This window comes from Ascaphus truei, chromosome 6 (genome assembly GCF_040206685.1).
Source record: "Ascaphus truei isolate aAscTru1 chromosome 6, aAscTru1.hap1, whole genome shotgun sequence".
Classification (NCBI taxonomy): Eukaryota; Metazoa; Chordata; class Amphibia; order Anura; family Ascaphidae; genus Ascaphus; species Ascaphus truei.
In genome coordinates this window covers 136,887,711-136,900,096 of record NC_134488.1, presented here as the reverse complement: position 1 = coordinate 136,900,096, position 12,386 = coordinate 136,887,711, and the positions used below count along the sequence as shown (strand labels likewise).

The 12,386-nt window shown below is 49.4% G+C and overlaps 1 protein-coding gene across 2 annotated transcripts in view; it reads left to right on the top strand.

Moving 5' to 3' along the window:
- LOC142496615 (urokinase plasminogen activator surface receptor-like) overlaps positions 1-12,386 on the top strand; it is an 86,037-nt gene that overhangs the window by 59,095 nt on the left and 14,556 nt on the right. For both annotated transcript variants that reach the window (XM_075603279.1, XM_075603278.1), the window contains exon 2: positions 5,025-5,138. In XM_075603279.1, coding sequence (XP_075459394.1) covers positions 5,025-5,138 — 114 coding nt within the window. The remainder of the gene's footprint in view (positions 1-5,024; positions 5,139-12,386) is intronic.

Here is a 12,386-nt window from a genome sequence, read left to right as displayed (position 1 = left end):
CGCAGATAATGCTCCTGCGCAGGTAATGCTCCTGCGCAGATAAGGCTCCAGCGCAGATAATGCTCCTGCGCAGATAATGCTCCTGCGCAGGTAACGCTCCTGCGCAGGTAACGCTCCTGTGCAGATAAGGCTCCAGCGCAGATAATGCTCCTGCGCAGATAATGCTCCTGCGCAGATAATGCGCCTGCGCAGATAATGCTCCTGCGCAGGTAATGCTCCTGCGCAGATAACGCTCCTGCGCAGATAACGCTCCTGCGCAGATAACGCTCCTGCGCCGGTAATGCTCCTGCGCAGGTAAAGCTCCTGCGCAGATAAGGCTCCTGCGCAGATAATGCTCCTGCGCCGGTAATGCTCCAGCGCAGGTAAGGCTCCTGCGCAGGTAAAGCTCCTGCGCAGGTAACGCTCCAGCGCAGGTAACGCTCCTGCGCAGGTAACGCTCCTGCGCAGGTAATGCTCCGGCGCAGATAATGCTCCTGCACAGATAATGCTCTTGCTGACCCGGTGGTCTCTCGGAGCCCCTCTCTAGGGCAGAAACAGACATTTATTTCAGGCACAACTGAAAGATATAATAACAGGAACATATGTACCCCCTATATACAATGCAGGAACATACGTACCCCCTATATACAATGCGATCAGCACGGTACTTCCTATTCCCACATCAATATACTTTTAAATCAGTCCCATTTTACTGCACTGCTGCATCAGCACAATAATCCTGCCGCATCAGCACAATAATCCTGCCGCATCAGCACAATAATCCTGCCGCATCAGCACAATAATCCTGCCCTGGGATTATTGACGCATAGTTTGGAGATATAATGGCGGTGTTCCAGTCGGGGAGCAGTATATACTTCTTTACCTGCCTCTGCAGTGCCTTCCCATGGCTATGATTGGACTCACAGACACCATTCAGCTGCAGGGCTCTTCATTGAGAGACTCTTGCTACCGATGTGTATGGCGCTGACGCTGTCTCCTTTGCACAGGGGTTCAAGCTTTGCCTTCACTCTTCACACAGCTGCTTTATCATTAGGAGTTTGCGTGTGTGCACAGAGCTCTCTGCTCCCAGCTCCATGCACAGGTTTGCCTTATACTGCTCAGCAATCAGACACTACTGATTGCTGACAAGACACTGGGGATAAATACACAATACACAATCCCCAGTGTGTTGCAGGTTTTTTGCTCACCTATTATTAGGTTTAAGTGCACTTACCAGGTAGTGTTTGCACAGATCTACTTATCAGAGATCTCGGCTTACACGTCTACTTACCTAATCTCTCCTGGGTGAAACACCAGCGACATGGGCACGTTTTCCCACCTCTACTTGTGCTAACTGGCGTCCAATTATTGTCTCCCTTTGCTACATAACACTAGCGGTAATCAGACCCCACTGATTGCTGACAACACATTTATTTATTTATTTATTTATAAAATATTTTACCAGGAAGTAATACATTGAGAGTTACCTCTCGTTTTCAAGTATGTCCTGGGCACAGAGTAAAACAAATAATACATGGTTACAAATACAGTTACATAAATGAACAAGGTATACATTTATATACAAGACATTGCATTGGGGATATTAGCACAATCCGTAGGGTATTGCATATATGTGGCTACCCATTGTTAGGTCTTTGTGCACTAACCAGCTACTCCTATCAGCTGCGGGCAGTTTATTCGTGCCTTTTAGTCATTCTCCCCCCTCCTTAAGCCTGGTGTATAATTCCATATAGACATAAAGTTGGATAAAGTTTACACACTGTTCTAAGCTATTTTTATGATCAGGGTTTCACTGCCCCTATTGGATCATTTATGCGTTATGTAATTGGTTATTTTAACACCCTGTATTTTATTGTTTGCTCCTAATAATAAAAATTTATATTTAATTTAATTCATTAATCACCCAGTTAGTGATAGTACTACTAAATTGGGGTTCTTGTCCTCTACAGCTGTTGAGTTACAGAGACAGCAGGTGAGGGAAGAAGTGCAGTAGATGGCAGTGCTTGGCCCAATGGTTGGTAGGAGTGACTGAGTGTGGGACAGTAATAAAGAATTAAACACAAAAAATATATATTATAGATTTATTTCCAGTATTTCAGCTTTTAAATCGGAATCTTCACAGGGATGAGGTTGGATGGGGCTGGTTGAGGTTGGATGAGCTGGTTGAAGTTGGATGGGGTTGGTTGAGGTTGGATGGGGCTGGTTGAGGTCGCATGGGGCTGGGTGGGGTTGGATGGGGCTGGTTGAGGTTGGATGGGGCTGGTTGAGGTTGCATGGGGCTGGTTGAGGTTGCATGGGGCTGGTTGAGGTTGCATGGGGCTGGGTGGGGTTGGATGGGGCTGGGTGGGGTTGGATGGGGCTGGGTGGGGTTGGGTGGGGTTGGATGGGGCTGGGTGGGGTTGGATGGGGCTGGTTGAGGTTGGATGGGGTTGGATGGGGCTGGTTGAGGTTGGATGGGGTTGGATGGGGCTGGGTGGTGTTGGATGGGGCTGGGTGGGGTTGGATGGGGCTGGTTGAGGTTGCATGGGGCTGGGTGGGGTTGGATGGGGCTGGTTGAGGTTGCATGGGGCTGGGTGGGGTTGGATGGGGCTGGTTGAGGTTGGATGGGGTTGGATGGGGTTGGATGGGGCTGGATGAGGTTGGGTGGGGTTGGATGGGGCTGGGTGGGGTTGGATGGGGCTGGGTGGGGTTGGATGGGGCTGGGTGGGGTTGGATGGGGTTGGATGGGGCTGGTTGAGGTTGGATGGGGCTGGATGGGGCTGGATGGGGCTGGATGGGGCTGGGTCGGGTTGGATATGGTTTTTAACCTTTGCATAAAGTGGTGACTTGGATGGAGACAGTGGACATGTTTTTCACTTGGAATCAGGTGTGGTCTCGTTCATCAAGATTCACAATAAATAGCGAGCGGAGGGTGCTGTGTGCTTAACCCTCTCAGTGCTGCAGGCTCCAGTGGTCCACTGCACTGCAAACTATTACAGTTACTCAATGTGCATGAAAGAACCCCAGGGGTACACTTACTAAGTGGGGCTAAGCCATGACATCATTTTTTGTTTGTTTTACGTAAAAGTTAGACAAAATCATCAATTAATTGCTAGCGGTTATTATCATATTGCCAATGACTTGACATACTATTGGTACTTCTATCAGATTCCTTATCATCTGTCACTGTATTCCACTCACACTGTACAATGCACAGGTATCTCTCTCTGTATAGCAGTCTATCTCTCTCTCTTTGTAACAATCTCTATCTGTCTATACATTCTCTCTCTCTCTAACAGACTCTCTCTCTGTATAACAGTCTTGCTCTCTTTATAACAATCTCTCTCAGGATATAAGTTTCACTCTCTTTATAACAGTCTCACTCTTTATAACAATCTCTCTCTATATATATAAGTTTCACTCTCTGTATAACAGTCTCACTCGCTTTATAACAGTCTCACTCTCTGTATAACAGTCTCAAACTCTGTATAACAGTCTCTCTCTCTGTCTCTCTATAACTGCCTCACTCTCTTTATAATAATCTCTCTCTGTATAGCAGTCTCACTCTCTTTATAACAGTCTCTCTCTGTCTCTCTATAACAGTCTCTCTCTCTTTAGCAGTCTCACTCTCTCTGTATAAGTCTCACTCTGTATAACAGTCTCTCTGTATAAGTTTCACTCTCTTTATAACAGTCTCACTCTCTCTGTATAAGTCTCTCTCTCTTTATAACAGTCTCTCCCTCTCTGTATAACAGTCTCACTCTCTGTATAAGTCTCACTCTCTCTGTATAACAGTCTCACTCTCTCTGTATAACAGTCTCACTCTCTCTGTATAACAGTCTCACTCTCTCTGTATAACAGTCTCTCTCTCTCTGTATAACAGTCTCTCTCTGTGTATAACAGTCTCTCTCTCTGTATAACAGTCTCTCTCTCTCTCTCTCTCTCTCTGTATAAGTCTCTCTCTCTGTATAACAGTCTCTCTCTCTGTATAATGGTCTCTCTCTCTGTATAACAGTCTCTCTCTCTGTATAAGTCTCTCTCTCTGTATAAGTCTCTCTCTCTGTATAACAGTCTCTCTCTGTATAACAGTCTCTCTCTGTATAAGTCTCACTCTCTGTATAACAGCCTCTCTCTCTCTGTATAACAGTCACACTCTCTGTATAACAGTCACACTCTCTGTATAACAGTCTCTCTCTGTATAACAGTGTCTCTCTCTGTATAACAGTCTCTCTCTCTGTATAAGTCTCACTCTCTGTATAACAGTCACACTCTCTGTATAACATATCGGGCTGCGCTGTTTTCAGTGTATCGGCACTCTCTGTATAACAGTCTCTCTCTTTGTATAACAGTCGCACTCTCTGTATAACAGTCTCTCTCTCCCCCGCAGTGCTCGGGCTGCGCTGTTTTCAGTGTATCGGCACTCTCTGTATAACAGTCTCTCTCTCTCTGTATAACAGTCGCACTCTCTGTATAACAGTCTCTCTCTCCCCCGCAGTGCTCGGGCTGCGCTGTTTTCAGTGTATCGGCACTCTCTGTATAACAGTCTCTCTCTTTGTATAACAGTCGCACTCTCTGTATAACAGTCTCTCTCTCCCCCGCAGTGCTCGGGCTGCGCTGTTTTCAGTGTATCGGCACTCTCTGTATAACAGTCTCTCTCTCTCTGTATAACAGTCGCACTCTCTGTATAACAGTCTCTCTCTCCCCCGCAGTGCTCGGGCTGCGCTGTTTTCAGTGTCAGTGTATCGGCACTCTCTGTATAACAGTCTCTCTCTCTCTATATAACAGTCTCTCTCTCCCCCGCAGTGCTCGGGCTGCGCTGTTTTCAGTGTATCGGCACTCTCTGTATAACAGTCTCTCTCTCTGTATAACAGTCTCTCTCTCTGTATAACAGTCTCTCTCTCTGTATAACAGTCTCTCTCTGTATAACAGTCGCACTCTCTGTATTACAGTCGCACTCTCTGTATAACAGTCTCTCTCTCTGTATAACAGTCTCTCTCTGTATAACAGTCGCACTCTCTGTATAACAGTCTCTCTCTCCCCCGCAGTGCTCGGGCTGCGCTGTTTTCAGTGTATCGGCACCGCGTCTTCCTGCCGCATGACCCGGAAGAAATGCCCCATCTATGAGACCACGTGCATCTCTCTCGCCTACAGATCACAAGGTGAGAAAGTGAGAAGCCCCCCAGGGTGGGAGCGGGGTGGGACGCGGGGTGGGACCCGGGGTGGGACGCGGGGTGGGACGCGGGGTTATTCGCTGTCATTGGCTGGTGACTTCCATCACTATTTTCATGCCCCTTGTTCTCAAAATCTACAGCGTTTTACTAAATCTTCCCAAAGCGACAGGAAGTGACAGACACATTCTGCGGACGAGCGCAGAAATCTAACAAGTACTGTGAATTTCCCCAGAAAGTTGCACCTCACATTTGTCGGATTCTAGATTTTTGTTCACGGATAAAGTCAGAGCCCAAAGTGCCCAGAATATCAGGGAAAGCCGAAGACGGTCACAGCCACACGGAAACAGGGACAGGAGTAATAATAACAATATATATAAATGTTATTTGTGCCATGGATAAAAGGAGGCGACGAATCCTCCAACGCGTTTCACACCAACCTGTGTTTTATCGCGGAGTCTTATTGCAGATCATTTGCAAAGTTCTGTTCTCCGAGGCTGAGGATTTATTAATGGGAACCATAGTTGGGTTTTTCATTTGAAAAAAGACAATCGTTTGGGGAATATGCAATCTTAACGAAGAATATAAGACCCAATAAAATATTAGTTCACCCTTTTCCCCCGTGCGGGGGCCACTATCTTAGCAGTTCTTATTGGGGAGCTATGAGGAAAGTGTTTCCTGAGCACCCACAGACACACGTGTTGCTATCAGAACACAAAGAGCCCTTGGTTCTGGTATCTGTGACATGGATCATGATAAGACATCATGAGGGAGAATTGGGCTGCTAGTAAATCTACGGGTCTGGTGTTGTTTGGGTTCAGGTCCGCGCTGGTTTTGGGAGAGGGACCTGTAAATCCTTCACTGGGTGCCCGGGGCTGAGAGGAGTCAGGTGTTTCATACTCATGGAATGAGCTCAGCAAGCCGTGGAATGCACAGAACCACGTGTGGAATGAATAAACATGCCACATAGTATCACTGTGCATAATAAATCTTCTGACGCGGGGACACACCCTTTGTAGAATGTCACATCGAAGTGTCTGTACAATGTGGAAGACACGGAAATGTAATAACATCAACAAGGTCTCCCCACAAGCTCCATGTTGAACATCGGATTTTGTTGTGTAACTGGAGATCAGAGCGGTAGAAGAGAAGAGGAGCACAGCTCACAGCATCCAGAAATGCAAAAATAAGGGCAACTCCAGACATGGAAAAAATATATATTAACTTTTAATGATCAGTTTGGCAATAGTATAGGACCACGCACCAACGCGTTTCATCCCTCAGGACTTTCTCAAGGTGTGGAGATCAGAGAGGCTGCAGTGTGTTCGGATTCCTTGGTTAGCTGATATTTCCAGATAACTGGATGAGTCGCCATGCAATCCGGATTTACTGACCAGCAGTAATGCCCCCTCCCCAGCGCTGAAGTGGTTACAGCAGAATGTTCCTGGTGTAAAGCAGATTGGGTAGATCAGTGGTTAGGGTGTTGGACTTGCTTGTGTGCGTCTGACCTCAGGGCCCCCACCCCATGAAACATGCCCGTAAATAGAACACACAAGATAAGATCTGCAGGTAAAATACTAGGAACAGAACAGAAAGTGCCACACACCCTGCCAGAGGGCACCCCAACTAGTAACGCCAATGGTGCTCAACCGTGCTGAGAATGGACCCCAGGTACTCACAGCACAATAAGCCTGGCTCACTCCCCAATAAATGTCACAACTAGGCAATTACTCACTCTAACCCGTAATGCAGAGATATGTGTGCTACCTGGGAGATAGTGGGTGTGCAGATACCTGTGTGCTACCTGGGAGATAGTGGCTGTGCAGAGATCTGGGAGATAGTGGGTGTGCAGAGACCTGGGAGATACCTGGGAGATAGTGGCTGTGCAGAGACCTGGGAGATAGTGGCTGTGCAGAGACCTGTGTGCTACCTGGGAGATAGTGGCTGTGCAGAGACCTGTGTGTTACCCGGGAGATAGTGCTGTGCAGAGACCTGTGTGATACCTGGGAGATAGTGGCTGTGCAGAGACCTGTGTGCTACCTGGGACATAGTGGCTGTGCAGAGACCTGTGTGATACCTGGGAGATAGTGGCTGTGCAGAGACCTGGGAGATAGTGGCTGTGCAGAGACCTGGGAGATACCTGGGAGATAGTGGCTGTGCAGAGACCTGTGTGCTACCTGAGAGATAGTGGCTGTGCGAGATCTGTGTGTTACCTGGGAGATAGTGGGTGTGCAGAGACCTGTGTGCTACCTGGGAGATAGTGGGTGTGCAGAGACCTGGGAGATAGTGGGTGTGCAGAGACCTGTGTGCTACCTGGGAGATAGTGGGTGTGCAGAGACCTGGGAGATAGTGGGTGTGCAGAGACCTGTGCGCTACCTGGGAGATAGTGGGTGTGCAGAGACCTGGGAGATAGTGGCTGTGCAGAGACCTGGGAGATAGTGGGTGTGCAGAGACCTGTGTGCTACCTGGGAGATAGTGGGTGTGCAGAGACCTGTGTGTTACCTGGGAGATAGTGGGTGTGCAGAGACCTGTGTGCTACCTGGGAGATAGTGGGTGTGCAGAGACCTGGGTGCTACCAGGGAGATAGTGGGTGTGCAGAGATAGTGGGTGTGCAGAGATCTGTGTGCTACCTGGGAGATAGTGGCTGTGCAGAGATCTGTGTGCTACCTGGGAGATAGTGGCTGTGCAGAGACCTGTGTGCTACCTGGGAGATAGTGGCTGTGCAGAGACCTGTGTGATACCTGGGAGATAGTGGCTGTGCAGAGACCTGTGTGCTACCTGGGAGATAGTGGCTGTGCAGAGACCTGGGAGATACCTGGGAGATAGTGGCTGTGCAGAGACCTGGGAGATAGTGGCTGTGCAGAGACCTGTGTGTTACCTGGGAGATAGTGGCTGTGCAGAGAGCTGTGTGTTACCTGGGAGATAGTGGGTGTGCAGAGACCTGTGCGCTACCTGGGAGATAGTGTGTGTGCAGAGACCTGTGTGTTACCTGGGAGATAGTGGGTGTGCAGAGACCTGTGTGTTATTTGGGAGATAGTGTGTGTGCAGAGACCTGTGTGTTACCTGGGAGATAGTGGGTGTGCAGAGACCTGTGCGCTACCTGGGAGATAGTGGGTGTGCAGAGACCTGTGTGATACCTGTGAGATAGTGGGTGTGCAGAGACCTGGGAGATAGTGGGTGTGCAGAGACCTGTGTGATACCTGTGAGATAGTGGCTGTGCAGAGACCTGTGTGTTACCTGGGAGATAGTGGCTGTGCAGAGACCTGTGTGTTACCTGGGAGATAGTGGCTGTGCAGAGACCTGTGTGCTACCTGGGAGATAGTGGGTGTGCAGAGACCTGGGAGATACCTGGGAGATAGTGGCTGTGCAGAGACCTGTGTGATACCTGGGAGATAGTGCTGTGCAGAGACCTGGGAGATAGTGGCTGTGCAGAGACCTGTGTGTTATCTGGGAGATAGTGGCTGTGCAGAGATCTGGGAGATAGTGGCTGTGCAGAGATCTGGGAGATAGTGGCTGTGCAGAGACCTGTGTGCTACCTGGGAGATAGTGGCTGTGCAGAGACCTGGGAGATACCTGGGAGATAGTGGCTGTGCAGAGACCTGTGTGCTACCTGGGAGATAGTGGCTGTGCAGAGACCTGGGAGATACCTGGGAGATAGTGGCTGTGCAGAGACCTGGGAGATAGTGGCTGGGCAGAGATCTGGGAGATAGTGGCTGTGCAGAAATCTGTGTGCTACCTGGGAGATAGTGGGTGTGCAGAGACCTGGGAGATAGTGGGTGTGCAGAGACCTGGGAGATACCTGGGAGATAGTGGCTGTGCAGAGACCTGGGAGATACCTGGGAGATAGTGGCTGTGCAGAGACCTGTGTGCTACCTGGGAGATAGTGGCTGTGCAGAGACCTGTGTGTTACCTGGGAGATAGTGGGTGTGCAGAGACCTGTGCGATACCTGGGAGATAGTGGGTGTGCAGAGACCTGTGTGTTACCTGGGAGATAGTGGGTGTGCAGAGACCTGTGCGATACCTGGGAGATAGTGGCTGTGCAGAGACCTGGGAGATAGTGGGTGTGCAGAGACCTGTGTGATATCTGGAAGATAGTGGCTGTGCAGAGACCTGGGAGATAGTGGGTGTGCAGAGATCTGTGTGCTACCTGGGAGATAGTGGCTGTGCAGAGATCTATGTGATACCTGGGAGATAGTGGCTGTGCAGAGATCTGTGTGATACCTGGGAGATAGTGGCTGTGCAGAGATCTGTGTGTTACCTGTGAGATAGTGGTTGTGCAGAGATCTGTGTGTTACCTGGGAGATAGTGGCTGTGCAGAGACCTGGGAGATACCTGGGAGATAGTGGCTGTGCAGAGACCTGGGAGATAGTGGCTGTGCAGAGACCTGTGTGCTACCTGGGAGATAGTGGCTGTGCAGAGATCTGTGTGATACCTGGGAGATTGTGGCTTTGCAGAGACCTGGGAGATAGTGGGTGTGCAGAGACCTGGGAGATAGTGGGTGTGCAGAGACCTGGGAGATAGTGGGTGTGCAGAGACCTGGGAGATAGTGGGTGTGTGATACCTGGGAGATAGTGGGTGTGCAGAGACCTGTGGGCTACCTGGGAGATAGTGGGTGTGCAGAGACCTGGGAGATACCTGGGAGATAGTGGCTGTGCAGAGACCTGGGAGATAGTGGGTGTGCAGAGACCTGTGTGTTACCTGGGAGATAGTGGGTGTGCAGAGACCTGTGTGATACCTGGCAGATAGTGGCTATGCAGAGACCTGGGAGATAGTGGGTGTGCAGAGACCTGTGTGCTACCTGGGAGATAGTGGGTGTGCAGAGACCTGTGTGTTACCTGGGAGATAGTGGGTGTGCATAGACCTGTGTGCTACCTGGGAGATAGTGGGTGTGCAGAGACCTGGGAGATAGTGGCTGTGCAGAGACCTGTGTGATACCTGGGAGATAGTGGCTGTGCAGAGATCTGGGAGATAGTGGCTGTGCAGAGACCTGGGAGATAGTGGCTGTGCAGAGACCTGTGTGCTACCTGGGAGATAGTGGCTGTGCAGAGACCTGTGTGATACCTGGGAGATAGTGGCTGTGCAGAGACCTGTGTGCTACCTGGGAGATAGTGGCTGTGCAGAGACCTGTGTGATACCTGGGAGATAGTGGCTGTGCAGAGACCTGTGTGATACCTGGGAGATAGTGGCTGTGCAGAGACCTGTGTGATACCTGGGAGATAGTGGCTGTGCAGAGACCTGTGTGATACCTGGGAGATAGTGGCTGTGCAGAGATCTGGGAGATAGTGGCTGTGCAGAGACCTGGGAGATACCTGGGAGATAGTGGCTGTGCAGAGATCTGGGAGATACCTGGGAGATAGTGGCTGTGCAGAGATCTGGGAGATACCTGGGAGATAGTGGCTGTGCAGAGACCTGTGTGATACCTGGGAGATAGTGGCTGTGCAGATATCTGGGAGATAGTGGCTGTGCAGAGACCTGGGAGATAGTGGCTGTGCAGAGATCCCTTAGCTGGTGCACCATAGATATATAAGAATAACGAGTAGCTGTGTATTGGAGCAGTAAGGTGCTGCTTAGCAGGACCTATGTTACGGTCTATATCGTTCACTGTTTGTGTTCGTTAAGTTGCTTAGTTAAAATGTACAACTTTTAATAAGTTTGTTAAAATAAACATACAAGTGATATACATAATAATAATACACATTATTCAGTGGTTAGATTCCCTGTGAAAGGGTTAATTCTCGGTATGGTAAATAATGTACCGTTTAACCCCAGGGTGACTGTTTCAGTGTAACCAGTGTCAGGTCTTCTTTGTAAATTGATACATGCACAGGAATGAAACAAAGAGTCTGGCTAAATGTCTGTGCCATAGACTCGTTGTATCTTTTGAAGTCCCGGTGAACACAAGTTACTGTTATATATACCGCCTGCAGAGGTGACTGTTATATACACCGCCTGCAGAGGTGACTGTTATATACACCGCCTGCAGAGGTGACTGTTATATACACCGCCTGCAGAGGTGACTGTTATATACACCGCCTGCAGAGGTGACTGTTATATACACCGCCTGCAGAGGTGACTGTTATATACACCGCCTGCAGAGGTGACTGTTATATACACCGCCTGCAGAGGTGGCTGTTATATACACCGCCTGCAGAGGTGACTGTTATATACACCGCCTGCAGAGGTGACTGTTATATACACCGCCTGCAGAGGTGGCTGTTATATACACCGCCTGCAGAGGTGACTGTTATATACACCGCCTGCAGAGGTGGCTGTTATATACACCGCCTGCAGAGGTGACTGTTATATACACCGCCTGCAGAGGTGACTGTTATATACACCGCCTGCAGAGGTGGCTGTTATATACACCGCCTGCAGAGGTGACTGTTATATACACCGCCTGCAGAGGTGACTGTTATATACACCGCCTGCAGAGGTGACTGTTATATACACCGCCTGCAGAGGTGACTGTTATATACACCGCCTGCAGAGGTGACTGTTATATACACCGCCTGCAGAGGTGACTGTTATATACACCGCCTGCAGAGGTGACTGTTATATACACCGCCTGCAGAGGTGACTTTTATATACACCGCCTGCAGAGGTGACTGTTATATACACCGCCTGCAGAGGTGACTGTTATATACACCGCCTGCAGAGGTGACTGTTATATACACCGCCTGCAGAGGTGACTTTTATATACACCGCCTGCAGAGGTGACTTTTATATACACCGCCTGCAGAGGTGACTGTTATATACACCGCCTGCAGAGGTGACTGTTATATACACCGCCTGCAGAGGTGACTGTTATATACACCGCCTGCAGAGGTGACTGTTATATACACCGCCTGCAGAGGTGACTGTTATATACACCGCCTGCAGAGGTGACTGTTATATACACCGCCTGCAGAGGTGACTGTTATATACACCGCCTGCAGAGGTGACTGTTATATACACCGCCTGCAGAGGTGACTGTTATATACACCGCCTGCAGAGGTGACTGTTATATACACCGCCTGCAGAGGTGACTGTTATATACACCGCCTGCAGAGGTGACTGTTATATACACCGCCTGCAGAGGTGACTGTTATATACACCGCCTGCAGAGGTGACTGTTATATACACCGCCTGCAGAGGTGACTGTTATATACACCGCCTGCAGAGGTGACTGTTATATACACCGCTTGCAGAGGTGACTGTTATATACACCGCCTGCAGAGGTGACTGTTATATACACCGCCT